The sequence below is a fragment of the Cervus canadensis genome, chromosome 22 (genome assembly GCF_019320065.1).
Source record: "Cervus canadensis isolate Bull #8, Minnesota chromosome 22, ASM1932006v1, whole genome shotgun sequence".
In the NCBI taxonomy this organism is placed as follows: Eukaryota; Metazoa; Chordata; class Mammalia; order Artiodactyla; family Cervidae; genus Cervus; species Cervus canadensis.
In genome coordinates, this window is record NC_057407.1 from 2153257 (window position 1) to 2181146 (window position 27890).

At 59.1% G+C, this 27890-nt stretch overlaps 1 protein-coding gene across 1 annotated transcript in view; it reads right to left on the minus strand.

Annotated features, from left to right (window-relative positions):
* The window catches only part of NUP210 (nucleoporin 210), an 88070-nt gene that overhangs the window by 17250 nt on the left and 42930 nt on the right, over positions 1-27890 (minus strand). Inside the window, exons 14-28 of the mRNA XM_043442733.1 lie at positions 27628-27773; positions 25531-25752; positions 24872-25045; positions 21867-22059; positions 21280-21386; positions 20629-20733; positions 20440-20541; positions 12018-12146; positions 9756-9883; positions 9521-9656; positions 7999-8061; positions 7691-7870; positions 5903-5983; positions 4409-4540; positions 3075-3233 (exon numbers count right to left, since the gene is read on the minus strand). Coding sequence (XP_043298668.1) covers positions 3075-3233; positions 4409-4540; positions 5903-5983; positions 7691-7870; positions 7999-8061; positions 9521-9656; positions 9756-9883; positions 12018-12146; positions 20440-20541; positions 20629-20733; positions 21280-21386; positions 21867-22059; positions 24872-25045; positions 25531-25752; positions 27628-27773 — 2057 coding nt within the window. The remainder of the gene's footprint in view (positions 1-3074; positions 3234-4408; positions 4541-5902; positions 5984-7690; positions 7871-7998; positions 8062-9520; positions 9657-9755; positions 9884-12017; positions 12147-20439; positions 20542-20628; positions 20734-21279; positions 21387-21866; positions 22060-24871; positions 25046-25530; positions 25753-27627; positions 27774-27890) is intronic.

Below are 27890 nucleotides of genomic sequence, written 5' to 3' on the forward strand. Positions count from 1 at the left end.
CGGGGGTGCGAGCTCTCAGGGTGTGTGTGTGGAAGGCGGCACATGCAGCAATGGGGCCCGGGGCCCTGCTTGGCGACGCTGCCAGGCTGGGGAGGCTCTGTCTGAATTCTCCTTCCCCTAGCCAGACATGCTCTCCACATCGGCCTTTCCCAGAACCACCCGCCAGGCACCCTCTCTGCCTGCCAGGCTCCTGCCGAATCCGCACAGAACCGGGACAGGGTGCCTGGTGACCTCCGGCCAGTGGCTGATACACCTGACGATGTTGGGGGGATCTGATCCTGCCCCTCCCCGGCAGCCCCAAGCCCACGAGGCAGCCCTCCCCCGGGGACTCCAGACGGCTCTCTGCACGCAGCCCACTGCGCCCACGCCCTGCTAAGGCCCTCTCCCTGAGGACCCGCGGGCTGCTGGCACCCTTGACCCTGAGCCTGGGCGCTGAGCACACTTTGGGGCTCCCCGCTGCCTTCTGATACGATCAGGCCACCTGGGCGCTCCGAGGGCCTGTGTCTAAAACCGAACAGGCGATTTCTGAAGAGGAAGCTGGCCTACGTCCCCTGCCGCCCAGCCGCTGCTCTGACCGCACACTCAGGCGCGCCTTCCTCATCAGTAAAGAGGGCCCCGAGGGAAGCATCCTTGGCGCGCTCGCCTCCCGGAGCTGGGGACGCGGGGGCACTATGGAGGGGCGGGGCTCCCTGCACAGGGCCTCAGGGGCTGCACTGGGCTCCGGACCCAGGTGAACCCGTCCGCGGGCCGACGGCTCCCAGAGAGAAGCTGCCTCACAGGCTGAACATCACACAGCAAGCACACGCCCAGACAGGCCCCTCCCGCCGCTCCCGGGCAGGTAACCCCTGCGGTCCCCCCGACAGACACAGAGCCGAAGGCACAAGGGGGGCCTTCCTCTCCTGCCCCGTGACCTGCCGAGGGGCGCCAGAGCCGGCAGCACAGTGCACGGCCGCGGGGTCAGGGCGACGAGGGGGCCTGGGGGCCGCGACCTGGGGGCGCAGCTCCGTCAGTGAGAGGCTGTCTCGTCTGGGCGACGAGGGGGCCTGGGGGCCGCGACCTGGGGGCGCAGCTCCGTCAGTGAGAGGCTGTCTCGTCTGGGCGACGAGGGGGCCTGGGGGCTGCGACCTGGGGGCGCAGCTCCGTCAGTGAGAGGCTGTCTCGTCCGCTGCCACTTGGGCTGCTGGCGTCACTCCATGTCTCCAGGACAAGCCGCACACTGGGCTTTTAGACAAAATCTTCCTCTGTTTCAACATTGGCAGCAAATAAAAGACTGTTTCGAAGCACTGAGTGAGCCAAATAAAACACCTCTGTGGGCTGGATCCAGCGTCTGAGTTTCCAATGCGCTCGAAAGTTACCTGCTGTCAGCCAGGGAAACCGAGACACGGAGCTGCTAAATGACCCCACTGAGGTCACAGAATTCAGAAGATGTGAAGCCCTGTCTCTAATTCTAGGACAGGGGTCAGAATTCGCTGCGCTTTGCTTTCAGTTGGGAGGAACGTGTGTGTGTGTGTGTGTGTGTGTGTGTATGTCTGTGTGTGTCTGTGTGTCTCTGTATCTGTGTGTGTGTGTGTGAGTCTGTGTGTCTCTGTATCTGTGTGTGTGTGAGTCTGTGTGTCTCTGTATCTGTGTGTATCTGAGTGTGTGTGAGTCTGTGTGTCTGTGTCTCTGTATCTGTGTGTGTCTGTGTGTGTGTGTCTGTGTGTCTCTGTATCTGTGTGTGTGTGTGAGTCTGTGTGTCTCTGTATCTGTGTGTGTGTGTGTGAGTCTGTGTGTCTCTGTATCTGTGTGTGTGTGAGTCTGTGTGTCTATGTGTGTGTGTCTCTGTATCTGTGTGTCTGTGTGTGTGTGTGAGTCTGTGTGTGTGTGTGTGTGTGTGTGTGTGTGTGTGTGTGAGTCTGTGTACGCACACGCAGGCAGGAGTCGGGGGCGGGGCTGGGCAGACAGGCACCTCTCTGAAATGCGCTTCTTCACCCTGCGTGGGGCGTGTGCCTGACCTAGAAATGGCTTGTTTCCTCTTGAAGAGAGGGTCTGAACCTGTGTCTTTCCTCATGTATCTAGGAGTCGCTTTCAGTCTTTCTTTGCAATTTAGGGGGACCCAGACATTACATTTAAGGGCTTCCTTGATGGCTCAAGGGATAAAGAATCTGCCTGCGATGCAGGAGACCTGGGTTCGATCCCTGGGTCGGGAAGATTCCCTGAAGTAGGAAATGGCAACCCACTCCAGTGTTTTGTCTGGAGAATCCCACGGACAGAGGAGCCCGGCGGGCTACAGTCCATGGGACTGCAACGAGTCAGACACGGCTGAGCACTCACGCACAAGGTCAGGACACCAGTGAGTCTCACATGAGCCGGAGAGGGTCCCTACCTAAACACGCTCAGGGCAGGGGAGCAGGAGAGCGCCGTGGGCCAGGCCTGGGTGGACAGCGCCGTCTTGCCGCTGCCCCCTCGAGGGGCCCTGAGCAGGCCGCCTCCGTCCTGAGGCTCAGGTCCCATCTGTGAACGTTGGGGTCACACCCTGTCTCCTGGGGCACAGCCCTCGAGGCCTTCTGGGACCCTCCAATGCCTGTTTCCTGGGAATACCTGCCCCGTGGGCTTCGCAGGACCCGGCCCAGGAAGCAAGGGGCACGCGTCTGCCTGCGTCTCGTCCTCCACGAGCGCTTGTGAAATACAGGCGATTAGACGCATGCCCAGCTCAGATTTTCCAGCCTCTTTCCCCCAGAAGGCACCCCACTCCGAGCTCAGAGTCAGCTCCTGCTCTGGAAGCACATCGAGCTACTGCAGACCTCCAGGCTCTGCATGGGCCGAGTCCCCGCCCCCCGCCCCCACCAGGCCCTCCCAGCCCCAAACGCCTCCCCTCCACGAAGCCCTGGGTCGCCCCAGCCCTGGGCTCCCACGGCACCTCGGAGCCCCAGCTCAGGCCCCGCCAGCCTCACCGCAGCTCCCCACAGGCCAAGCGCCCCCCAGGGCAGGCCCCCAGCCCCCCCCAACGTGTGCCCACACGCCATGGGGGAGCAGGGCCCTGGGCTGGCCGGCACTCCCCCGCTGACAGCGGCCCCTGCCCGCCTGCCCCTCACCTGGATCTGGATCTCATCAGAGAGCTCTTTGGCGAGGCCCAGCAGCTGCCCAGCGGTGGGGTCCAGGGCCTTGACCACCACCCTCAGCCCAGTGCGGCCCTTCGCCCGGCCGAGCACGTTCATGGCGAAGTTGTACTGTGACGGCAGCCGGAGCGACGCCTGCAACAGACACGGGACGTCCCGAGGGGGCCCGGGCCCAGCTCCCCCACGGGGCAGGTGCCCCAGACCCCCCGAGCCATCCGCCTGTTGTCACCCCGCTGCCCTCCCACCCCAGTGGGGGGCTGCCAACCCCGGCACGCACGTGGGGTGCCCCATGCTGCGATTCACGCCGTTCCCAGGACCCGCGGGAGAGGAGGGCCCCGCGGGAGAGGAGGGCCCCGCCAGCGTCCTCACACAGGACTTCTCAGAGCCTTGGCTGCAGGGCTCGGGGCAGATCACCCAGACGGCGCCAGGCTTGTTAAGTACCCCTTGTTATGGGGTACTTGTGAAGAAGTCACGTGCCCGGGTACCGTGGGGATGGTCTGGGGACAAGATCTGGTCCCATGGGGTCAGGGGGTGGGGGGTACTGGTCTTACACTATATGAACTTCAGGCAGCCTCTAAGAGACCCCATCCCCTGTCTGATCCCCTCTCCAGGCCCCCACTGTCCACAAATGAGACAAGGAGAGACCCCGGGAAGCAGCTGCGCTCAGGCCCCATGTGACCGAGGCCCACCTGGGGTCACTGCCTGGAGTCACAGGGCCAGTGCCCGCTGCACAGCCCACTGACTGGGTCACCCGGGCCGGCTGCACAGCCCACTGACTGGGTCACCCAGGCATGTCCGCCTCCCCACGCACGGGCCTCAGCTCACACACGGGGCAGCGTGTCTCTCCAGCACCTTCCAGCACAGACCTGGGAAGGGGCCAGCCACCCCCTAGGGAGCCTAAGGGGACGGGGTAGGCCCTGGGATACACCTGGAGAAAACTCCAGGGCTGCCAGCGGCAGGTGACATCCTAGAAAGGGGGTCGGAAGCTACAGACTGGGGACCCCCAACCAGGACTCCTGGCGTCCTGGGACCTGCATGACTGTCCCACCCGGCTGTCATTTTTGCTGCTTCCACCTGCAGGTTGCCTCCAAGCCCCTGGGCGGTGCGGCTAGTCGGCAAGAAGGAGGGTAAGATGAAAAGGCTGCAGCCTGTCCTGGGACCCACGAGAGGGGAGCTGGAGGCACGTGAGGAGCTGGAGGGGGGAGGGACCCCGGGGAGGGACAGCGTGGCTGCAGACAAGAAGCCTCACGCGGGCGTGACAGGCTGTCATCTGGGATGGAGGGTGGGGTCTCTGGGGGGGCGGTGAGTACCTCGTGATGCCGCCCCCGGACATCCAGGACGTCTCGCTTGGTGACAGACCAGTGGAAGGTCAGGCCTGGCACGGCGTTGCCGAAGGAGAAAGGGTTCTGGTTGTTGGTGATCCCGGTGACATAGACGGGCATCTGTGGGGAGAACCCAGGCCTGTGACCACCCACATCCCATGGCCGGAGCCCCCGGACACCCCGAGACACAGCCTGCGCTGTCCCCCAGGGCCCGCTGCCGCCCTGTCTCCCAAGGGCAAGGGGGGGGGGGCCTCGATCAAGTCCTCCCGAATCGGCGGCAGGCACAGCACAGCGCCAGCCCCTCCCCGCCTGGCCTTCCGGGGCCGAGGGACCCCGTTCCTGACTGACCGTCTAGAGCTCTGAGGGGCCTGCAGCCCCCCTGGCAGGCCAGCTCCCCCTGTTCCCATCTCTCTCAGGCTAGTGGGGGGCCCCGCTCAGAGCGGTGGACTCAGCCTCAGACACTCTGGATTTGCCAAGTGCTGATCCTAGGGCAAACAAACGTGGAGCAACGCAGCAAGAGGCCGGGGCGGAGCTGCGTGCGGCTGCGGGTCAGCGCCAGCTCCAGCGTTCACTGGCTGTGGCGTCAGCAGATGCCCTAAGCCTGCCACATGTTCACCTCCTCATCTGTGACGCGGAGGTGACCCCAGAGCCAGCCTGGTGGCCTGTGACGCACGCCACGTGGACTACGACATACGAAGCACCCAGAAAGGTGCGCGCCATCCGAACACCAGCTCCTGGGAGGTGCCAGGTGCTATTCTAGGTGCGGGAAGGCGACAGGCTGGTGGAGACGGGGCGTCACCCCCACGGGACTGCAGGGGTAGGCGCCACACGCTGGGGAGCTGGCGCACGGGGGAGATGCAGCAGGAGAGGTGGGGCGTGAAGCTGGACCCAGAGGGAAAAGAGAGGCCAGCGGGTTGAGGGGCTGCAGAATCGTCCCAGAATCGTCCCAGCAGAGGAAACAGCGTCCTGGGAGCAGCTCCCCCAGGCTCATCCTGAACCAGCTCCCAGAGCCTGACTCCTGCCAGAGGCTGCTCCAAGGGCAGACAGGAGGGGCTGGAGAGGCTCCGCCTCACCTGGGTCCCCATCCTCATCCCTGTGATGGAACCTCACCTGGGTCCCCATCCTCATCCCTGTGATGGAACCTCACCTGGGCCCCCGTCCTCATCCCTGTGATGGAACCTCACCTGGGCCCCCGTCCTCATCCCTGTGATGGAACCTCACCTGGGCCCCCGTCCTCATACCTGTGATGGAACCTCACCTGGGTCCCCGTCCTCGTCCCTGTGATGGAACCTCACCTGGGTCCCCGTCCTCGTCCCTGTGATGGGAGCCTCACCTGGGTCCCCATCCTCGTCCCTGTGATGGAACCTCACCTGGGTCCCCGTCCTCGTCCCTGTGATGGGAGCCTCACCTGGGTCCCCATCCTCGTCCCTGTGATGGAACCTCACCTGGGTCCCTGTCCTCATCCCTGTGATGAAGCCTCACCTGGGTCCCCGTCCTCATCCTTGTGATGGGCGCGCGGATCCTCACAGCCTGGAGCAGCAGCACCTCCACCTCCACGAGATCCTGGGAAGAGGGCTTTGGGGCTCAGGCTGGCAGGGCTCAGGGGCCACGTGCCAACAATGGGTCCCTCCCCGGAACTCCCCCTTCTGAGGCTGCAACCCTTTCTTTAGAGAGGAACGAAGTAGGCCCTCCCTGGTGCTTAATTTTACTCTCAACACGCCTGGTATTTTCTTGTTTTTATGAAATTGATAGACTTGGAGTATCCACCCTGTGATTGAAAAGGACTTTGCAGTCTGACCAGGACACTTGGAGAGACACTGGAACTGCTGGGAAAGGCGTGAGTCAATGAACTCAGGGTCGGGTCAAGGTCAGTCCCTCTGGGACCCTCTGGGACCCTCTGGGACCTCCATGGGGTCCCAGAGCTGAGTACTCAGATGCTCTGAACTCAGCAGCGCTCCTGGACCACTGTCAGGGACCCAGTTTCTGTCCACAGTCACATCACCTGGAAGGAAGCGCTCTCTTAGAGCTGGGGCTCCAGCATGGTCGGACCACCTAGTCGCTGCTCCTGCAAGTCACTGCTGGCCATGGACAGGGGGCAGAACCAGGCACCTTGAGCTCTTCCCAGGAGGGGACACGCTCTGCTCTGTCCTTCCCAGAGGCCCACAGAAATGCCCACCCCAGGAAAGGAGGAAAATGGCAGACCGAGACGCCTGCCACTACCTGCTTGGGGCCAGAGCGACCGTGTGAGGTAGGGATGGGGGTTGGGGGGATGAGGGGCCCTCCTGGGTGAGGTCCCCCTGACTTGGCCTCCAGCATCTCTGCCAACCTAGAAAAGCTGCTGGGAAATGTCCCCCACTCCAGCGAGGAGGCCTGGAGATAGTTTAACCTCTAGCTGAGCCGAGATCCTAGTGGATAACTCAGGTTTTCTTCTCCTGCAAATATCAATCCAGGTCTGAAATACTACGGGTGCCCAGTTACCCTGGATCACGGCAGCCAAGCCAGCATGCACCTCTAAAAATACACACCATAACCCCCACAGCGCGTCAGTGCCCACGGCATCCCAGCTCTCCTGTGAGAACGTCTGCAAGCCCCGCTGGGAATGAACGGACTAAAGGCGGGAGGGCTCTGACGTGGGCAGCACCAGCTCAGGCCTACAACAGCCGTGGGTGGCCGTGGGTGGCCGCGCCCAGGCAGAGCAGAGGGTCCCGAGAGCACGCACGGAGGCACGGGAAACAGGGTCTGCTGTCTCAACGGCTGCCATCACCCTGCACTGAACGTCCCCGGGGAGGGAGGGCTTGGGGCCCCAAGCCTTAAGGAGCAGTCGCTCAGCTAGTAAAGAATCCGCCTGCAATGAGGGAGAGCTGGGTTTGATCCCTGGGTTGGGAAGATCCCCTGGAGAAGGGAAAGCCTACTCACTCCAGTATTCTGGCCTGGAGAATACCATGGACTGTATAGTTCATGGGGTCACAAAGAGTCGAACATGACCAAGCCACCTTCACTTTCAGGGACCCTCGGTCTGGAGAAGGGCAACTGTGGGGGTGTAAGAGCAGGCCTGGCCTGGCGAGGGGGGAAGCTGACAGGCAGGTGCTTCCGGCTCCGAGGGCAGAAGCAAGACCCTGGGAGAGGGGTGGTCCTCAGGAGCAGAGCCCACACCAGCAGACGGGGAACCTCCCTGCCATGGCTCCGCGCCCCGCCAGCCGCCTGGGGAGCGGAGCACCCCGCCGTAGAGGGCGGACGTGGAGGGCGCCTCTGCTGCGACCCCGCCGTTACCTGCGACACAACGACCAGCTTGCCCGTCTCCGCGTCCACGGCCTGCACGACCCCCGACACGGCGCCGCGGCCCACCGCGAGGCCCCGCACCAGCCCCGCGCCGCTCACCAGCGCCACGCTCTCGTTGCTCATGGAGAAGAGGATGTTGGACTGGGGCTGGGGGCCGCCCTCGGAGGTGATCTGGAGGGGGTAGGCAGCAGGGCCCATGAGCCAGCCCCTCCAGGTGCCCACACCCCGGAACTACCCCCCACAGCCCGCTCAGAAGCCCCAGGTGGTGGTGGGCGGAGGGCGCAGCCTTGAACTCCCACCTGCATCGTGGCCCCAATAATCAGCGTCACCTTCCTGGGGATCAGCCTGAACGGGGGGAAGACCTGGGCATGGAGACAAAATAGGGAAAGAGGCCATTGTGTTCCAGGCGCGGTCACTCTTTAACTCCAGGGACGCGGGAACACGGTGCACAGACTCCTGCCTCTGAAGGGAGCCGACGAGGGCCTGGGGTCCCGGATTCCCGGGGGCGTGTTTCGCTCTGGTGGGGTCGGCAGAAACGCCCACTCCCCGGCTCACCCGGGACCTGCCCATCAGAGGTGGGTCCTGCTGTGTGTTTCAGCAAGTCCCCATGACAGTCTGGCGCACATCCAGGTTTCCAACCCGCTGCCGTCGAGGTTCCCCAGCTCCCCTTTGGAAGGCTGACTCTTGCACAGTTTCCAGATTTTTACTGAATAATCATCTAGCATAGTTCTCTACCCCCATGGCCTCAGTATTTTCCAGATGAGGAAAGGAGGACTTGGGGTGGGGTGCAGGATGCGGAGGCCCTGTCTCTGCGGCAGGGCAAAGCCCCCACCTCCTCCTCCGACAACCCCACAATCCCCGCTTTGCCCGAAGACGTGCCAGTCAGCCCCGGGGTGACATGTGCGTGAGGCATGGTCTCAGTAGGGCGGCCCTGAGCACAGGCACATAGGACTGCCTTCTCACCCGGAGGAGAAGGGCACACCTCCATCTCGGAGCACCGCCCACACCCGCCGGCACGAAGCCCCCCAGCCCGCGAGGCTGAGCCCACAGAGGACGTGGCAGGGGCAGCTCAGTGCTGCCCCCAAAGGATAAACTCAGACACGACTTCCCAGCCCTGGCGGCCATGGGCTCCTGTCTCAGCCCAACACCAGCCCCAAGTTCCCTCACCCAGAACGGCTGCTCTGGTGAGCAGGGGCTCCTGTGAACAGCCTGCTACCTCCAGGGCCCCAACCATCAGTGTCTGCTTCTAAACTGGAGTCCAGACCCACCTGCTCACCCCCCAGCCACTCCCCCGTCTGTGACAAGTCACTCCCTTCCTCTGAGCCACACCAGGCCCCCTACATCCCAGACAGAGTGAGGGAACCCAGCCCCCTCACTCCTGGGCTCCCAGACCCCCGGGACCAGGAAAGGCCCTCTTTTAAACAGAGGACCCTGGAGAGCAGTTTCATATGCCCTCTCCACATGGGGCCTTCCCTGCTGGCTCGAATGGTAAAGAATCCGCCTGCAATGCGGGAGACCCAGGTTCCATCCCTGGGTCAGGAAGAGCCCCTGAGAAGGGAATGGTTTCCCACTCTTGTATTACCGATTGGAGAATTTCATGGACAGAGGAGCCTGGCGGGCTACAGTCCAGGGTGTTAGTTGCAGAGTCAGACACAGCTGAGTGACTAACACTTTCCCTTTCCACGGGGCTACCTGGGCTGCCCCTAAAAGTCCCAGCCGATCACAAAAAACAGCATACCCCTCCCCCACTCCCCCCACAGGGCGCTGATGTGCCCCAGGAGCCGGGCCGGGCCCCCGAGGCGTGAGGAGGAACAGCTCTACCTCGATCTGCTGTGGGGCTGAGCTGATTCTCTGTCCGGCCTTGTCGGTCACGGTCGCGGTGAGGCTGGTCTGGCCGATGGCCACGCCGTGGACACGGAAGGAGGCGGTGTAGTCGTCCAGGGCCTCATCGAGGGCCCTGGAGCAGAGGGAGGGGCTGGGACCTCTCCCCCGGGCAGACCCGTTGCCGCTGCCCCCCAGGTGCCCTCCTCTGACCCCCGACCCCACGAGAACTCACACCAACGTGACGATCTGGGAGGCTGCCCGGAGTTTCAGGTCCATGAAGGCCAGGTACTTGGCCAGGAAAGGCTTCTTGTGGAAGTCCAGGACGCGGACATGCGCCTTGACTGTCTTCCCGATCTCCACCTACATCGTGGGGGGAAGAGACTCCGGGATGGCCTTCGAATGACCAAGCCACCACCTGTGGTGCCCTACAGATCTCTGCAAAAGCATCGCCAAGCTCACACCCAGAGGCCCACGGTGACCTCCAGACTATTAGCCTACCAACAAGCGGAAGCTGTTGACATGCTTTCTGTGTTCAGGGGGCCTCGGGGGGATACTCAGATGCTTTGCCTGAAGCATAAATGTGGCATAAAGGTCACAACCCACTCTGAGAGAACTAACATCTGGGAGAGGGATAAATGAAGATGAGATCAACAGATACACATGACTACATATAAAGTAGATAAACAACAAGGATCTACCAATAGCACAGGGACTATCTTCAACATCTTATAATAACCTATAATGGAAACAAATATATATATGGGCTTCCCTGGTAGCTCAGCTGGTAAAGAATCTGCCTACAATGCAGGATACCCCGGTATGATTCCTGGGTTGGGAAGATCCCCTAGAAAAACTACCCACTCCAGTATTCTTCTACTTCCGTGGTGGCTCAGACAGTAAAGAATCACCTGCAATGCGGGAGACCTGGGTTGATCCCTGGGTTGGGAAGATCCCCTGGAGGAGGGCACGGCAACCCACTCCAGTATTCTTGCCTGGAGAATTCCATGGACAGAGGAGCCTGGTGGGCTATAGTCCATGGGGTCACAAAGAGCAGGACACAACTGAAGCAATTAAGAAAAGCTATGACCAACCTAGACTGCATATTAAAAAGCAGAGACATTACTTTGCCAACAAAGGTCCATCTAGTCAAAGCTATGGTTTTTCCAGTGGTCATGTATGGATGTGAGAGTTGGACTATAAAGAAAGCTGAGCGCTAAAGAATTGATGCTTTTGAACTGTGGTGTTGGAGAAGACTCTTGAGAGTCCCTTGGACTGCAAGGAGATCCAACCAGTCCATCCTAAGGGAAATCAGTCCTCAATATTCATTGGAGGGACTGATGTTGAAGCTGAAACTCCAATACTTTGGCCACCTGCTGTGAAGAACTGACTCATTGGAAAAGACCCTGATGCTGGGAAAGATTGAGGGCAGGAGGAGAAGGGGACAACAGAGGATGAGATGGTTGGATGGCATCACCGACTCAATGGACATGAGTTTGAGTAAACTCTGGGAGTTGGTGATGGACAGGGAGGCCTGGCGTGCTGCAGTCCAAGGGGTCACAAAGAGTCGGACACGACTGAGCAACTGACCTGAGCTGAACTGAAGCGACTGAGCGCAGCACATATGTGTGTGTGTATATACACACATATAATAAAGTGGAATCACGGTGCTATGCACCTGAAGCTAACACAGCATTGTAAATCAGCTCTACTTCAGCACAAAGAAAGCTCAGTTAGAGAGCTGATCCACAGCTGAGCACAGCACCAGGCATACAGTGGGGGGTTAATAATCGCTCCACAGTTCACACCTGGCAGCACATACTGCACGCCGTGAAAACTTTGGGAAACGTGAGTCAGAAGTGCTCAGTGAAAGAACACAAGCCTAGAAGCAACTCACCCGTGGAAACGAGATCAGAGAGGGCATAACCGAGGCTCAGAGAATAGTGACTGTGAAAAAGCCCAAGCTGCGTGAATGCCCCCTTTAATGACCAACCCTTCTCTCCCTCGGGAAGACAGGACTCTGACAGCACTCCTCTGGAAACCGCTGCAGCCACCTCATGTATTTGAGTTACATAAAATCCATCTTCACGTTAAAGAAAAGCCTAGGTCTATTATGCATTCATTTTGCAGAAGCACTCGGCGTTAGTGCGCTTTATTCATCTGCCACTGAATTTCCGAGAAGCCAAAAAGTACAGACGGGGGAGAAAATTCATGCCCTGGCTGGCTAGTCACCTGCAGCGGCCAGAGGCTAGGAATCCCCAGGCCGGGGCCGATGTGAGGACAGCATCCAGGGGGATTTACAGCCAGGTTACACGGGTGTCGACTGAGATGAAGATGGACCCCCCCCAGAGGCCGCCCTGCGCTAAACCCAGGATGCCACGTGAGACGGCGCTGCAAGGGGTGGGGAGATGCGAGGAAAGCACCCCCCACAGCCCCACCGTGCTCCCGGCTCCTGTGCAGCTAAAGAGAGGGAGCGTACGAGGAGGCTGACACTGACCTTGTCCACCACGCGGATGTACAGCTCCTGAATGTCCGAGACGTAGACGTCAGCCTTCGCGGGGGCGGGGAAGGCTAAGCACAGGTCGTGGATCATGACAGTGGCGGTGCCGGGGAGCAGAGGGTGCACCTGCAAGGCGGGGGCGGGGTGCGGTCACACGGCCGCTCAGGGCAGCGGCCTATCGCCCGCTCGGAAAACCCTAACCCAGAGCCGGCCCCGCCCACCCCTCGTCATGGGCCCCCACTGCCAGCGGGCGACGGGCTTGGGGTGTGATATGTTAGTGCCGGGACAGATCTCAAGGAGCATTTCTTGCAACTTGGCACAAATTACAGAGAAGAAATGGAAGCTGCTCCAAGGCGGGGTGGTCAGAGCTCGGCGGACAGAGGATTCACAGCCAGGAACCCATATTGCTTGTCCAGGCCACCTGCTGCAGCTCCCATCAGAGAGGGGCATCCTGTGGGGTCTCCTCTGACGCTGGTAGGGTGCGAGGCGGCTGCTTTCCCCATGAAGCCCTCGCTGAGGAATCCTAATCTGGACTCACAGACTCTCAGAACCTGGGAACGGGCCACAGAGGCCACCACGTCTTTCTTCACCGTGAGCTCCTCGAATCTCACCCATCTCCACATTCATCTCTACCTCTGCTGTGTTTGAGGGCTCCCCTGGAGGCTCAGACGGTGAGGAATCTGCCTGCAATGTGGGAGACCCAGGTTCGACCCCTGGGTCAGGAAGATCCCCTGGAGCAGGAAATGGCAACCCACTCCAGTATTCTCGCCTGAAGAATCCCATGGACAGAGGTGCCTGGCGGGCTGCAGTCCACGGGGTGGCAAAGAGCCAGACGTGACCGAGTGACTCACACTTTGACACACTTTCCCCATATTTGACGTAGAGCCTGAATAAAATGTTCACAGTGAATGAACTCATCTGAGCTCCTGTATTCCAAGCTCCTGTCTTTGGCTTTCCTTGCCAAAGACCCTCTTTAAGCCTTCTTCTCTCTCTACTTCCTTCCAGGGATGCCACTTTCAGAAGAACCTCTCCCCAGACAGCCTGCATCATCACCACTTTCTCACGCAGCAGATGCACTTGCAGTGATTGGTTGCATTGCTGAGACGGGCACCTCAGGTGGGTGGTCTGGGGGCTGGGTGGGTGGAGGCACGTCGCGGAGCCAGTGGGTGGGCCTGTGACGGCCTCTCCCACCTCTATCTGGTCCGGCTCTGATGCCTGCAGTTTGTGGCCTATGTTCACTGGGGGTAGGGCTGGGTATAGCGAACGGCTCCGTGTTGGCAAAGCTGCAGTTTTAATATCAAGAACACGTGGGGGAAAAAAAAGTCAGGAGACAACCAAATAGGTTAAAAGCCTTCAAAGGCTACCCAGAGTGAGTTTTATGTTCTACAAGAACCTGGCGTATCTGGCCCCTGCCCAGGGCTCTGATGTCACAGCAAACCGCGTTCCCCCATGGCCGTCACCCTCTGGCCAGCTGGCCCCGCCTGCCCCTCGGGGCTGCACGGTCCAGCCCTGAAATCTGGGCTCTTGCCCCGCGTCCACCTGCTGGTTCCCTCTCAGCCTCAGCCCTGTCCGGAGGTCCCTCTTGGCCAAGTCCCTCCGGCCCAGGTGGGCACCTTCGCCCCTCTGCTCACTTCTCCTGGGGCAGCTCTGCCACCCCCTGGCCAGCAGGCAGACCTGTGTATCTGCCCCAAGGCTGCGGTGGTGCCTACCGCCGCCTCAGGGCGGAGCCTCAAGTCCAGCCTAGCCCCGCAGTGTATGTGCGCTGAGATCCAGGGTCACCGCTGCGAGGCACTGGTTAACGTACGGAGACCTACGCTTCCACCAGCTCGGCTTCCATCCTAGCTTCATGGAGACCAGGATTCAGAAAGAAGTCTGCAAACCCCAGGGCCCCTCATCTATCTGGGAAGCGCTGACTCTAGTCCACACCCCTCAGCGGACATACAAAGAGACAGGCCCACCCAGGGTAGGAACCCAGCCTCAAACGGGCGGCGCTGGGGAGGGAGCACAGTGCCCGAGCCATCATTTCAGGGCACCTTCTCCCACGCTCGGCCACGCCCGAGAGCCGGACGCCACCAGCAGCCAGAAGGGAGCTGTCGGGCAGGGGGCTGGGCTGGGCAGGGGGCTGGGCCGGACAAGGCCGGGCTAACTGCCTGCAGTGCTGGGCTCGGGGCTCAGGGGCACAAGCACAGATGAAGGATGCTCAGGGCACTTCACGTAAGGACCCAGGTCACTCAATAAAAATCCCAGCGCGGAAACCCTGCTGGCAGCCCGAACAACAACCGAGCCAGCCTGACATCAAATACGCTGAAGACAGGAGGTAGTCAGGGCCACGGGTCTCCAGGTCTGTGGTGGACGATTCACCTGGCTGATTACATGTCCCCCAAAGAGAACCCACTTAAACATCCCAGGGAGACACGAGGACTCCGATCTGATCCCCCTGCAAACGTCACCGCCGTCAGAAGCGGCATGTCACTCAGGAGGCAGAGAAATGATGGCTCGCTGCACCCACGGGGAGAGACCCGCGAGGCGGGGGTGAGCATGCAGGGGAGGCGTTTCTGTCTCTCCTTCAAACGAGCCATTTTGCATGTTTTAAACAAAGATATAAATGATGGTGAGGAAATCGGTTTCTCTCCCACTTGATTTCCCAGCAGCTGTCCATCCAGACACCTCCTGGGTGACAGGGCAGAGGACGGCGGCCCACAGAGGGACCACATGGCCCACCAGGCCGCCCACACGTCAGCCCTGCCAGCTCACCCAACGGTGAACGGTGCCCCACGCGTGAGCCCGCCTGCCACTCGAGACAAACTGCTCTGGGGGAGGCGAGGGGGCAGGCTGGCGGGTGGTCCTGTCCCATCCCCACTGTGCATGCGTCACCACCTGCTTCTCCAGGCTCCAGACCCACTTGCTGCTTGATGGACATGTCGGGGGGATGCGTGTGCAGGAGGGGAGGTGACCGAATCCACCCCCAGAACCAATTCTCCTTCCTCAGGGGTGACACTGCCCCCCGAGAGCCCAGAGGAAGCCCTGTCAGCTCTCTGGAGCTGAGGACACGTCACTGCTCGTTAAGATGCTGCCATGGAGCCAGGGGCAGCTCTGCTCCGGACGTCTGCCCGCGCCCGCCAGGCCCCGAGGTACGGATGCGCCCTCACAGCTCCACACTTCCCAGGCCTGTCACACGTCACGCTTGTCCCTTGACAAGCAGCATCTGTAGACGAGCAAGGACCCTGTGGATATCTTTGAATGTCACTGGTGCCATCAGCTTCTTTCTTCTGTGTGTGCCAGCAATGTCTCGTGGCGGCCAGGCCCATGCCAGAGGTGAGGACTGTGCCCCCTGCAGACACGGACACCCTCAAGGCTGGTGGGGGGTGGCCAGGGTCACACTGAGATGAGAAACGCCATCCAAGGGGCCCCGCCTAGCCCCGAGGCTTCCTACAGGGCCAGGTTGGGGACTGGGTCCTCTGCCCACTGTCCCTTCTCCAGAAAAAGGTGGGACACACTTGAGTTCATGCCACACAGCTGCCGCCTACCACCCACCCCGTCTCAGGGAGGGACACCCCGCCCCGCGCCGAAGCACCTCCTCAGAGGTGCAGCATCACGGACACCAGCCCGCAGCTCAGGACCCAGGGGAGGGGTCGGCTCCTAAGAGCAGGGGCCCTGGTTGGCAGCTCACTGCTGAGTCCCCCGAGCCTGCAACGGGCTGGCGCATGATGGGGACCCGCCTTTGCAGAGTGACTGCCTTGATGAAAGGCCTGAGTGCTAGGCTCCTTCCCGCCACCCTTGGACTTACTACATGGCTTCTGCAAGGAGGGAGCATGTGAAATGTAAAGAGGTGATGAGAAGAAACACTGAGTTTAAAACAGGTAAACCCTCCCGTGCGTAAGCCAGCCGAGCAGGACACAGAGGCGGCTGGCAGAGGGTCTGGGGCCGTGGGAGCCTCTGCAGCCCTGGGAGCATCGTGAGGGCACCATCGCCCCACAGCAGCCCAGGGGCGCCCGCGCTAGGCCCCCGCCCGCAGACGCGCAGAAGCCAACACGCACCCACGAGCCATTCTTGCCTCTGAATGGGCCTCGATAGCGAAAGAAAGAAACATTTCCTCTGAGCTAATTGAAGAACTGTTGTGGGCTTCCTTGTCTCAGTGATTAAGGGAAATGAGAATGCTGCTAATTAGCAGCTGGAAGATGCCGCAGAAGCGTGTAAACGTCCTTCAGAAGGAGCGCTCTGAGACGCCGCGAGGACCCGTCATCGGCTGTCAACACTCCATGAAAAATCCCTCGTGCCCTTGGTGGAGGAAGCAAAGGAACCGGCGTCCGACTGCATCTGGAGCCGCAGGGGCGTCTGTGCAGGCCGAGGTCGGGGAAATCAGAGACCCCGGGGGCCTCGGCCCCTCCGGGACACCTTCTGGGCAAACACGATCCTGGCGGGGCCTGCCTCATGGGCACTGCCGGCACGCCCCACACACGGTACTAGACCGGTCACGGGGTCGTGTCTGCGGCAGGGGTCAGCCCCTCTCAGCAAGAGCCACGGAAGATGAGACGTGGGGAAGGCGCGTCCACCACGCGGAGAGAGAACTGCTCCAGCTCTTTTGTCGTTGTTGTTCAGTCACCAAGTCACGTCTGACTCTTGTGACCCCATGACTGCAGCACGCCAGGCGTCCCTGTCCCCCACCGTCTCTCGGGGTTTGCCCAAGCTCGTGGCCATTGCATCGGTGATAACATCCAACCATCTCATCCTCTGTCGCCCTCTTCTCCTCCTGCCTCTACTCTTTCCCAGCATCAGGGTTTTTTTCCAATGAGTCGGCTGTTCACATCAAGTGGCCAAAGCATTGGAACTTCAGCTTCAGCCTCAGTACTTCCAGTGAGTATTCAGGGTTGATTTCCTTTAAGATTGATTGGTTTGATCTCCTTGCAGTTCAAGGGACTCCTTGCTGTAGCTCTAGCTTGAGCTCTTTGGGACCATCTATAAACGGGGGACATCATGCTTGCCTTGGCAGGGACAAGCCTAAAGTCTGCTGCCAACAGGGACCGTACATCATAGGACACTGCAGAAGCGAGAAGGGGTTCGTAGTTCTGGGAAGACTTGACTCTGATGCTGTAATCCCGTCTTGAGTCTTTCAGACAAGCGTGCCAGCTTCGGTTTGAATGCCTCCCTGGACAGGGAGCTCAGTATCTGCAGCAGTAGCCTACCTAGTCCATCACAGACCCTTAGAGGCTCTTGTTCCTGGAGGGAAAGTCTCTCTCTGGCCACTGGGCTGCCCTCAGGACTTGCTCAAAATGTGTGGTGTGAGGTTAAGTGTGAGTAAAAAGGAGTCCAAGTTTTGTTGGCACCACACACATTTTTCTGAACTGGACACGTCCCTCTTCTAGATAACAGGGGAGTTAGTTTTAATCTCCAGAGATAAAGCAAAGCAAGGCATATTTCAGGCAGTTGAAATCATTTATAATTTGAAGTTTTCTGTTCAGTGGGAGGGATCTGCTGAGACCACTCATTTACATGGAAGAGGAATGGCCAGGGGATTATCCTTTCTTGGAAGAAAGGAATAACAATGCCCCAGGGGAGCTTCCTATGATCTCAGGCATCCAGCTGCACCCAGACTCCCTATAACAACATACGCTTGTCCACAGGCGCCAAGGGACAGCTTTTTCTTGCTCTGATTTATGGCAATAAACCTAAGAGGCCCTGACATCCATGATTCTGCCTCTGAGAAAAACAGGTATGTTATACTGCAGCTCCACAAGAGAGCTAAAGACCAAGGTTGCCCACTGGGGGAAGGTAAGAAAATGTCAGAAAAACAATGCAACAAAAAAAACTGGATCCTCCTAGAAACTCGCATGCTACCAAAACTGACTCAAAAAGAAACAATCTGAATAGACCAATAAAAGGTGAAGAGATTGAATTCCTATAAAAAACTACCCATGAGCAAAGCCCGTGACAACGTGGCTTCACTGGTTAATTCTACCAAATATTCAAGAGTAGTTGTTACCAGTCCTACACAGACTCTTCCAAAAATTAGAACAGGGACACTTCCAAGTCATTCCATGAGGCTGACATCCTGATACCCAAACCAAAGACACACAGAAAACCACAAACCGGTATCTCTTGGGAATATGAATATACACTCAATTAAATACCAGCAAACTGCATCTAGTTATGCATAAAAAAAATTACATATCATGATCAAGTAGCATTTATCCCAGAATGCAAGGTTGGTTTAACATCTGAAAGCCAATTAATGTAACACCTCATATCAACAGAATAATAATAATAAAAAAAAACCCCACACGATTATTTCAAGGAACATAGAAAAAATATTGGACAAAATCCAATATACTGGACTTCCCTGGTGGTCAGCGGTTAAGAATCCATCTGCCAATACAGGGGACATGGGTTCGATCCCTGACTTGGGAAGATCCCACACACCGAGGGGCAATGAAACCTGCGTACACAACTACTAAGCCCACGCTCCAGAGCCAGAGGGCGGCGCCTGAGCCCGCACGCCCACGAGCCCGCACTCCCGAGCCAGGAGGGCAGCGCCTGAGCCCACAGGCCCACAAGCCCGCACACCCACGAGCCCGCGCTCCAGAGCCAGAGGGCGGCGCCTGAGCCCACAGGCCCGCGAGCCTGCGCTCTGCAACAAGAGGAGCCGCTGAGAGGAGATGCTCACGCACCACAACCGGAGAGCAGCCCCCACTTGCCACAACCAGAGAAAGCCCAGCTGCACCAGCAAAGGCACAAATACATTTAAAAATCCAACACACTTTCATGTGTGTGTGTGTGTGTGTGGAAAACAGGGAGGTAATTATGATTTTTTTTTTTTCCTGAGATGATAAAATACTCTAAAACTGACTTTGGTGATGTTGCATTTATCTATGAATATACTAAAACCCACTGAATTGTAACTTTAAGTGGGTGAATCGTATGGCATGTGAATTACACCTCAATAAACTTGCTACTAAAAACACTAAAGGTGGCTGAGAGGTCACAGCTAGCGCTGAGCCACAGTCTCTGCTCCCTACTTTGCCGCAGTCCCCACCATGCCCTAATACCCTCTAACACTGCAGCTAATAAGCATCTGGTGTCGGTTAGCCCAGCCCTTCCCAGTGTGGTCCTTGCATCCCGCTCACCTGCCTCACTTACTCTACACCTGTTCCACTTCAGAAGCAACTGACGCTGTGACCCTTGCATCAAGACAGTCACCGGATGCAGAAAGTCAGAGAGAGGGACCTGCAGGGTTTCGGCTGAGAGAGCGAGGTGTCCAGGCAAAGGCACCCGGCTGTGTTTCTGAAAGGAGTTGGTGGGACCAGGTCTCTGTGAAGGCTAAGTCTGATGGCAGCCTTCCCTGGAACGCGTGTTTCATGCTCTTGCCAGTGGCGAGGGCTCCCCCGCACAGACGGGCAGTGCCAAAAGCAAGTGCAGACGGCAAGACTGCGGGTGAACCCTCAACCCCCACCGTGCGTCAAGCACCAAATGCCCGGCCTCTCTCCAGTCCGGGACAAAGTCTTGCTTGGCGCTGGGATGACCGTAAAACTCCTTCAACACCCGGCAACCAGCCTCCACCAGGGGATGGCAGGCCTTAGGCTCCGAGTGGTCCAAAGCTCACAGCAGAGCCGCGATGCCAGGATACCGCGCGGGGTCGTGGTCACAACTCACGTCGCGGGTTTGACACACTCCGTCCCGAGGGTTTCCTTTCAAACACAGTTCAGTTTTCGTGACCGCATGATAACTCACTCTGCTGATACACAGACAGTTAGGACACTGGGTTGGTCTGCCTTTACTCTTTGTCATAGCCATAGGAAGACCTTGTATTTTTTTTTATTTTTTGGCTTCACCACGTGGCATGCAGGGTCTCAGTCCCCTGACCAAGGACTGAACCTGTGCCCCCTGCATTGGAAGCATGGGTCTTAACCACTGGACTGCCAATGAAGCCCCATAGTGTGACTTTTTTTAAAATAAAAAAAAAAACTTAAACCACCCAAATGCCCCACAAGGAGAGAATGGCTGAGTACAAATGATTGCCAAATAATGATAATCATCATCATCATCCAGCCTACAGAGCAATATGGAGAAAGAGAAAACTTGAATTAAAGCCCTGATCAGAGTGGAAGGCTCAGATATTCTGTGGTCACAGCTGGGTGGGGGGTCAGGGAAGGAACATGGAGAAACAGAAAAAGCCGATGTGTCCGTCAAGGCAACAGTCCTTCCGGTTGTCGCTATGTAATAATAGTTCCATCCTACCTGAAAAGCCGACCGAAAGGAAACCATTAGGTAGCTAACAGCGTGGGTAGTTTGTGGAGACACAGTGCGGACCACAAAGGCAGCTCGAGGGTGTCTGCAGTGACCCCTGGGAAAATCTGAAGACCCCGTGCTGTGACCGATGCGACCCGCCGGCCGATGCACAGAGGCAGGCGGGGTGCACACTCACCGTGGCGATGCCCCGGGCCTCCTGGTAGGCCACCCTGACCACGTCAGCGCTGCTGGTGTTGAGGAAGAAGTAGCCGGAGCCTTCTCGGACATGCAGCTCTGCCTGCGGAGGGGCCGGGCTGGTGTCAGAGGTGAGGGGTCCCCGGGGGTTGCTATGGGGGGTGGTGGGGTGGGGGTGGGGCAGCCGAACCTGCACATCTGGGTGGTTGTAGATGGTCAGCTCTTCCGGACTGACCCTCACGTCCTCCACCAGCATGAGTTCGATGGAGGCCGACACAGGCGTGAGGGGGTCGTGCTGAAGGGGCAAGGCCATGCGGTCAGATCCAGGGGGGCCGAGGGCCAGACAGGCCCACGGGTGGCCCCCAGGGAAAAGCAGCCCCAGGCGCTGGCGTCACACCGGGGACCTCGCTGTATCGGGGACACAAGCCCAGCAACACCCATCGAGCTTTGAGCCGCATCCCTGTGAGGCCTCCCCTAGTCCTGTCAAATCAGCCGCCCCCCGACCTGCCAGGCCGCAGGGTGGACGACCCCCATGTCCCCAGAGAAGTGGGGTGGTGTTCCAGGCAGTGGGGGCTGCGGGCTGAAAGGGACAGGGCTGAACCACCCGGGCACGCTCGGCAGGGGCTCTGAGTCGGGCGGCAGGGGAGAGTCTAGATTGGTGAGCTGCCTTTCAGCTGGGCCCCCCGTCACCAGCATGCAGGGAGCACAGGAGGGGAGACTGAGGCATGGGGGCCGGCAAGGAGGCGCCCTGGTCAGTGGGCCAGCCTCAGGACCCCGGGAACAGCGGGCAGAGCGTGGGGGACGCGGGAGGACGGCCCGCCCCGGGCGCCCTGATCGGTACCGGCTGCTTCACGCTGGCCGTGTCCAGATGCACCTGCTGGTAGCCAGTGGCGGTGGCAGAGATGGCCGTGGTGCCCGAGGCCTGGTGAACCGAAATGGGCTGCAGGCCTGAGAGCGAGAGGGACTCTGCGTCAGATCTGGGCCTGGCTCCCGCCTGTGACGCAGCCCCGCCTTCCCACTAGCTGGTGTGTAGCTTGAAGTCTCCCACCGCCCTGAAATTAGGGGACGGGGTGCACCGTGTGCACCTCTAAGAGTTAAGGGGCCCTGAGCAAGCTTCCCAGAGCGGCTTAGAGGAGCTGGAGGGGACGGCTCAGGGTCTCCAACAGCAGCGTCAGGGGTCTCGGAGCTCGCAGCAGCTGGGTTTGGGTGCCAGCCTGGTCCGTGCACAAGCTGGGCTTTGAGCCCAGCCGCTGTGTGCCCTGAGCTGCTCCCCACCTCCCTCCCAGAGTCCATTCCTCCCTCGCAGACATGTGAGGACTAAAGGGGAGTCCTGATGCTCCCCGGGCGTCAGTCCTGGACAGAGGGGGTCCTGGCCCCCCACCCGCAGCTGCCCGCCCCTCTCTGCGCCTGGTCAGGACCGCCGCTCACCGTGCAGCTTCTTCTGGCCGTTCCCGTCGTCCCGGGACACCAGCTGCAGGGGCGGGGCGGGCTCGATGCTGGCCAGCGACGGCCTGCTGGACTCCCACTGGATGCTCAGCGAGCTGAAGTTGTCGAACCTGCGGCCCTGCTGGTCGTAGGCGGCCAGGTCCAGCAGCGGGTTGCGGTGGCTGGAGACGGGAACCTGTAAGAAGCCGAGGTCACGCACGCGGCCACACCCTGGGCCGGGCAGGCCCGTCCCTGACGCACGGTGCACCTGGTGGGCTCACGGGGGTCCTGGGAGCTTCTGGGGGTGACTCGCTAAGGGATGCTCGCTACGGCTGCTGTCAAGGTGCCCTTGACAGTCCTACACAACCTGGCGTCCAATCCCAGCCCATGCTCCTCGACAGGGACCTTGGTGATGTCTGAAAACATTTTGGTCATCACGACTGTAGGGGGCGCTACTGGCATCCAGGAGGTAGAGGCCAGGGTGCTGCATAGCGCACAGGATAGTTCCCCCAAGGAGGCAGGATCTGGCCCGAAGCATCGGCAGTGCCAAGGCAGGGGGACCAGGCGTCAAGCATGCTTGCAAGTTCCCTGGTCCTGTGAGGCAACAGCAGCCCCAAATTCACAAACGGGGAGGCCGAGGCGGCTCAGAGATGCTGAGTCACTCGCCCAGGGTCACACAGGTTCTGGGGTGGGCCGTCTGGTCTGAGTTTAAAGCCCGCGGGCCTCCCTGGACGCTGTGCAGCCTCGTCCCTCCGTGCAGGAGTCGGGCAGCTGGTCCATCTGTGCCCTGGCTCAGCACTCCTGGCCGATGCCCCGCTCAGGAGCCCGGGGTCAGGCTGGAGTGCGGCCCCAGTCCGTCACTGTGACAGGTCAGCCCCGTTTCAGCGCCTGGTGTCACCAGTGATTTACTCTGCAAACACGTCCTGGGCGGCCTCTGGCTCCGGAGGGGCATAAAGCGAAACGGACACTGCACCGGCATACACTGCAGGGATCTGTCCTCCTCAGGTCCCTGCGAGGCCACAAATCACAGCGGCCCTGTCCGCCTGGCTGCGGACTCTGCAGTCCCAGGGAGGCTGGATCTCAGGGCAGTTCTCTGTTCAGCAAGACTTACAACATGCAAAAGCCCACACAGAGCCGTGCTCGCTGCCCCGTCGCCATCTTTCAACCAAGAGACGACCCTGGGCTGACCCCGAGGTCACTGCTGACCGATGGCCAGACACGGCCCATTCGGTGAGCGGCCAGTGCTTACAGACAAGACGGACGCCCGGGGATCTGATTATCTTATTCTCTGAAACTGAGACAGTCTGGCCAGCCCAGAGTGACAGGGGGGCAAGAGCTGGAGCGAGGGGGCTTTTGGAGGGGCATCCGCTCTCCACGCCTGACCCCCTCCCAGCCCTGTCCTCCATGCCTGGGTTCGGGGTCCCCAGGCACGTGAGTCTGCAGAGTTAAGAGCAGAGGGTGGCAGGGACACAAACCTAGAGGGGTGGGGGTCCCTGGTCAACACCGCGCCACTGTCCCCCACCGCCCAGCCCGAGCTGGGCCCTGCTCGAGAACCACAGAGAGGGAGACGAGCCCCGCGGAACCTGTGTTTTCATGGGTCAGGGGCTTGGAGGTCAGGGCCAGTTTTCCAGCAGCGTCTGTTCACTTTGCGTCTCCGGGTCATGTTTTGGTAATTCTCCCAGTGCTTCAGGCTTTTTCATCATTACTGTCTGTATCTGTTAGGGCATCTGTGATCAGGAGCCTTTTAAATTACTACCACAACTCACTTCTGAAAGCTTAGATGGTGGTCAGCGTTGTTTAGCAATAAAGTACTTTTAAAATTCAGGTCTGTATGTGGTTTTCCTTAGCTGTAACACTACCGCAAACTTGATAGACTCCAGGATAATACAAACACAGCTTTTAAATGTACTGGAGAACCAAGAAGCTCATGTGACTCATTTTATCACAATACTTGAGCTGTTCTGGTGTGTCTAGAACCAAACCCAGGCTATCTCTGACATCTGCCTTCGTGCAAATTCTACAGCGTGAGGATGTCAGGTGCCTGGGGGCAGGGGTGGGGGGAGAGCAAACCAGAGGAGGAAATACTGCGGAGGCCCTTGTTACCGTTGTTTAGATGCTCTGTCACTGCGACCCCATGGACTAAAGTCCACCAGGCCATCTGTCCATGGGATTATTCAGGCAAGAATACTGGAGTGGGTTGCCATTTCCTTCTCCAGGGGATCTTCCCGACCCAGGGATCGAATCTGCATCTCCTGTAGCTCTTGCGTTGCAGGCAGATTCTTTACCACTGAGCCAGCGGGGAAGCCTGGGGACACTCATTAGATGGGGTCTAAGTCTGAGGAAGGCCCTCCCAGAAGGTAACGTGTGAGTGAAGAGCTGAGGGAGGCAGGAGAGGGCCTGGGCGTTCAGAAGGAGACCACTCCAGTCAGGGGACAGCAAGCCAGACCACGGGGCCGCCCCAGGTCCGAGAGGGGACAGCGGTGGGGCGGGGAAGGTGACGGGCGGTCCCCGGGGCCTGCGGGCCTCAGGAGGCAGGGGTGTGAGTCTAGCTCTCACTCGGGCGCAGAGGAACCCTCAGCAGGACGGAAGCAGGGAGCAAGGTGAGACGCCTAAGCCACCCTCTGAGCGCCTATGTGTGTGCAGTTCCCCCTATGCCCTTAGTGACCCTGGAGGCTGCTGTCACCCCATGTCACTCAAAGGAGGCGGACGCATGCGAGTCAGATCGGGGCTGGGCCTGCCGCCCTGAGCTGCCCCCCAGCTCCGGCTTCACAGTGGACCCAGCGGGCCGGGCCTTCCCAGAGCCCGGACTTTCACACATTGCTCTTGCCACAGGGGATGAGAGCAGTGGCCGAGTCTGGCGTTGAAGAGGTCCCCTTTCTCCTGACACTGCCACAGCACGGGTCCCGGGCACCCCACGGCACCGCCAGGCAAGCGCCCGCCGGGCAGAACCGGTGTGCTGACGGGGGAGGGTCAGCACCGGCGTCGCCCGGCCCTCGGAGGCCACTCACCACCTGCTTGTTCTGCTGCAGCAGCGGGCAGGACAGGTCCAGCTGGGGGCTGGCGTAGACGGGCGTCAGCGTGAGCCGGGAGGGCGGCGCGCACACGAACTTCACCACGGCGGGCTCCAGCGCTGGGAAGGGGTTGGTGACGCTGGGCTTGTTCCCCACCGTCAGGGCGATGACCTGATGGGGCAGAAGACGCATCGCACACCCAGGCTCTGAGTCCCCACTCCACTGGGAGCCTCTGGACTCAGGGTGCTGTTCTGCAGAATGGGGACGGCAGTGATAACCCATCCCAAGGGCTTGTAACGGTCCAGTGATACATGCATGGGAGATGGACAGACCTTCCGGGGGGGCCCTCTACAAACAGAACAGAACTGGGCCTGCTCCAAGAGGAGGGTCAGGGGATGCCAGGCAGCTTTGCAGGACTAGCCAGCACGTATCAGGGTCCTGCCCCCTGCTTGGCCCCCCTGGTATTCACTCAGCCACCCCACTGCCCTGGTCCTCAGTCTGCCTGCCTATGGAATGGGTGCGACTGCCGCAGCTGTGTCTTAGGGCTACCTTGAGGATTAGACAAAATGAGGACGGGAGGCACAGCAGGGTACTCGGGGACATGACTTTCCATCCCTCCCTGGACAAGGTAGGCCTGGGGGTGGCTGCCTTCTCACCTGTTCACCCAAGACCTGGCAAGTCACGAGGATCCAGTGTTGCTGGTAATTCCGGGAGGCAGGGGGCCCAAAGAGAGCCAGACTGATGCTGTCCGCGTCCTCTGAGGTGACATTGCGGAAGAACTTGGAAGGCTCTAGGACCCAGGGTCTGGGACCACCCTCAAAGAGCATCTCCTTCGAGGAGCCAAGGGTCACCAAGGCAACAGAGGAGGGGTCCACAGCCTGCGGGAGAAAGCAGAAGAGTCAGCGTGTCTCTGCGAGGAGCAGGCCTGCCGGGCCGGGGCTCGCTCTCTGGTCTTTGCCCTATGTGGTGCTCACGGCCCTGCCAGGGAGGATCTGTTCGGGTGTCCGTCTCCCCTCCTGGCCTACGGGCTCCATGAAAGGAAGGGCATGTCTGTTTTCCTTGCATATCTGTAGTGTGATCTCAACCACGTGAGAAATGAAAACCATGTAGAAAAAAGTAAAATATTTTAAGAGGAGCAAATTACAGCTACCCTGGATACTATTTCTCTGTCGTCTCATCAGCAAAAATCAAAAGTCTGAGTACACACACTGCTGATGAGTCTGTGGCAACACACGCACTTTATTTTTTTATTTTTCGGCTGTGCCAGGTCTTGGCTGCAGCACGTGGGGTCTTTAGCTCTGACTTGTGGGATTTAGTTCTCCGACCAGGGGTCGAATCCAGGGATCGATGCCCTGCGTTGGGAGCACAGAGTCTCAGCCACCGGACCACCGGGGAAGTCCTAAACACATACTCTTTTATAAAAGGAAGCTGTTTTTTTGAGATATAATTGACATATAACATTACATGAGCTTCATTAGTACAGGATAGTGATTTGATATTTGCATAGATAATCACAGTACGTCTAGTCAACAGCTGTCACCACACAAAGTTACAAATGTTTTTTTCTCGTGATGAGAAGAACTTTTAAGATCTACTCTCTCAGCAACTTTCAAACACAGTGTTATTGAGAAATGTGTTCTCATATTCTGCTGGGGAAGATAGGAAAATGGCACAACCCCAACAGAGGGAAATTCAGCAATGTCTGCTAAAATCACAGTGTGTGCTAAAATCACAGGCCTATTTATCCCTTGTCCGAGCAGTATTCGCTCTAGGAATGGAGTCGGAAGATAGGGCTCCATGAATATGCTAACTGCAGGCACAGAACCACACACTGCAGCATTATTTTTTAAGAGGGGAAAGCGTGGGAACAGCCCAAACACCCATCAGCAGGGTGGTAAACTGTGGTCTATCTTTATGACCAAATAGCAAGCAAAGACCTTCCCATGTGTATGTGAAGAGATCTGCAAGTTATCTTCTTTGTTTTTCAAGTAAAGGAGCAAGGTGCAGGACAAGATGTAGAGCCTAGTACCTTTTGAGGACAGAGGAACAGGCAAAAAAAAACCCACACGTAACTATGTGTGGTGATGGGCGTTGAGTAGATTCATGGTGATCGTTTCACAGTACAGACAGGTATCAAGTCACTGTGCTTCAGGAATGAAACTAACACAGCATTATCTGTCAATTACATCTCAACAGGAAATCCAAAACAGCCCTTGGCTGTTGTCTGCCCTGCATCAGACACTGCCCAGGGCTAGGGCTTCAGAGATGACATTTCTAATGTCCCTGAGCTTGCTTCTAGTGGGGCAGGAGGAGAAGGAAACATACCCTAAACCAACAGGCCTGCTCGGGTCTGTGTGAGGCTGCATGACCCCACCTGGGAGGAGGGGCCAGGCCTTTCCTGCCCACACGTCAACTACTAACCCTGCTGAGCACCTGCTACCTCCCGGGCACAGTTCTCGGTCCATTTCGTTTTGCTCAAACCCTCCTCCTCACTAAGGCAGGTGCTATGTTAGCCCCATTTTACAGGCAAGGAAACTGAGGCCCTGAGAAGTTAAACCAAAGTGGCAGAGTTGGTGCGGGACCTGGATTCAGACGCGGGAGTTGGTGTCACAGCAAAGGCAGCGTGCTCTGAGCAGGAACACACTTCATGCCTTCTGCACGCGTGTGCACTGGGGTCCCAGACGCTGACGCTCACCTGGTGTCAGGTGCGGGGGCACGTCCGGAGGGGAGCGGAGGGCGGGGCCCGGGCTCACCTTGAGGGGCAGGTAGGCGGCGATGGTGACGCGGGCGCTCAGGTGCACGTGGCCATGCCTATAGCTGACGAGCAGCGCGGTGTAGCCCTGGGCCTCCGCCCTCACCGTGACGCCGCTGCAGTGGTCAGGCCCCGGCCGCAGCCTGCCTGCAACGGGAGCAGCAGAGGTCAGCGAGCACGCGCCTCTGTCAGGGGAGACCCGACGGGCTGGCACCCTCTTTCACGCAGGGCTTGATACGAATCCAATTTTTTTAATGTACCATT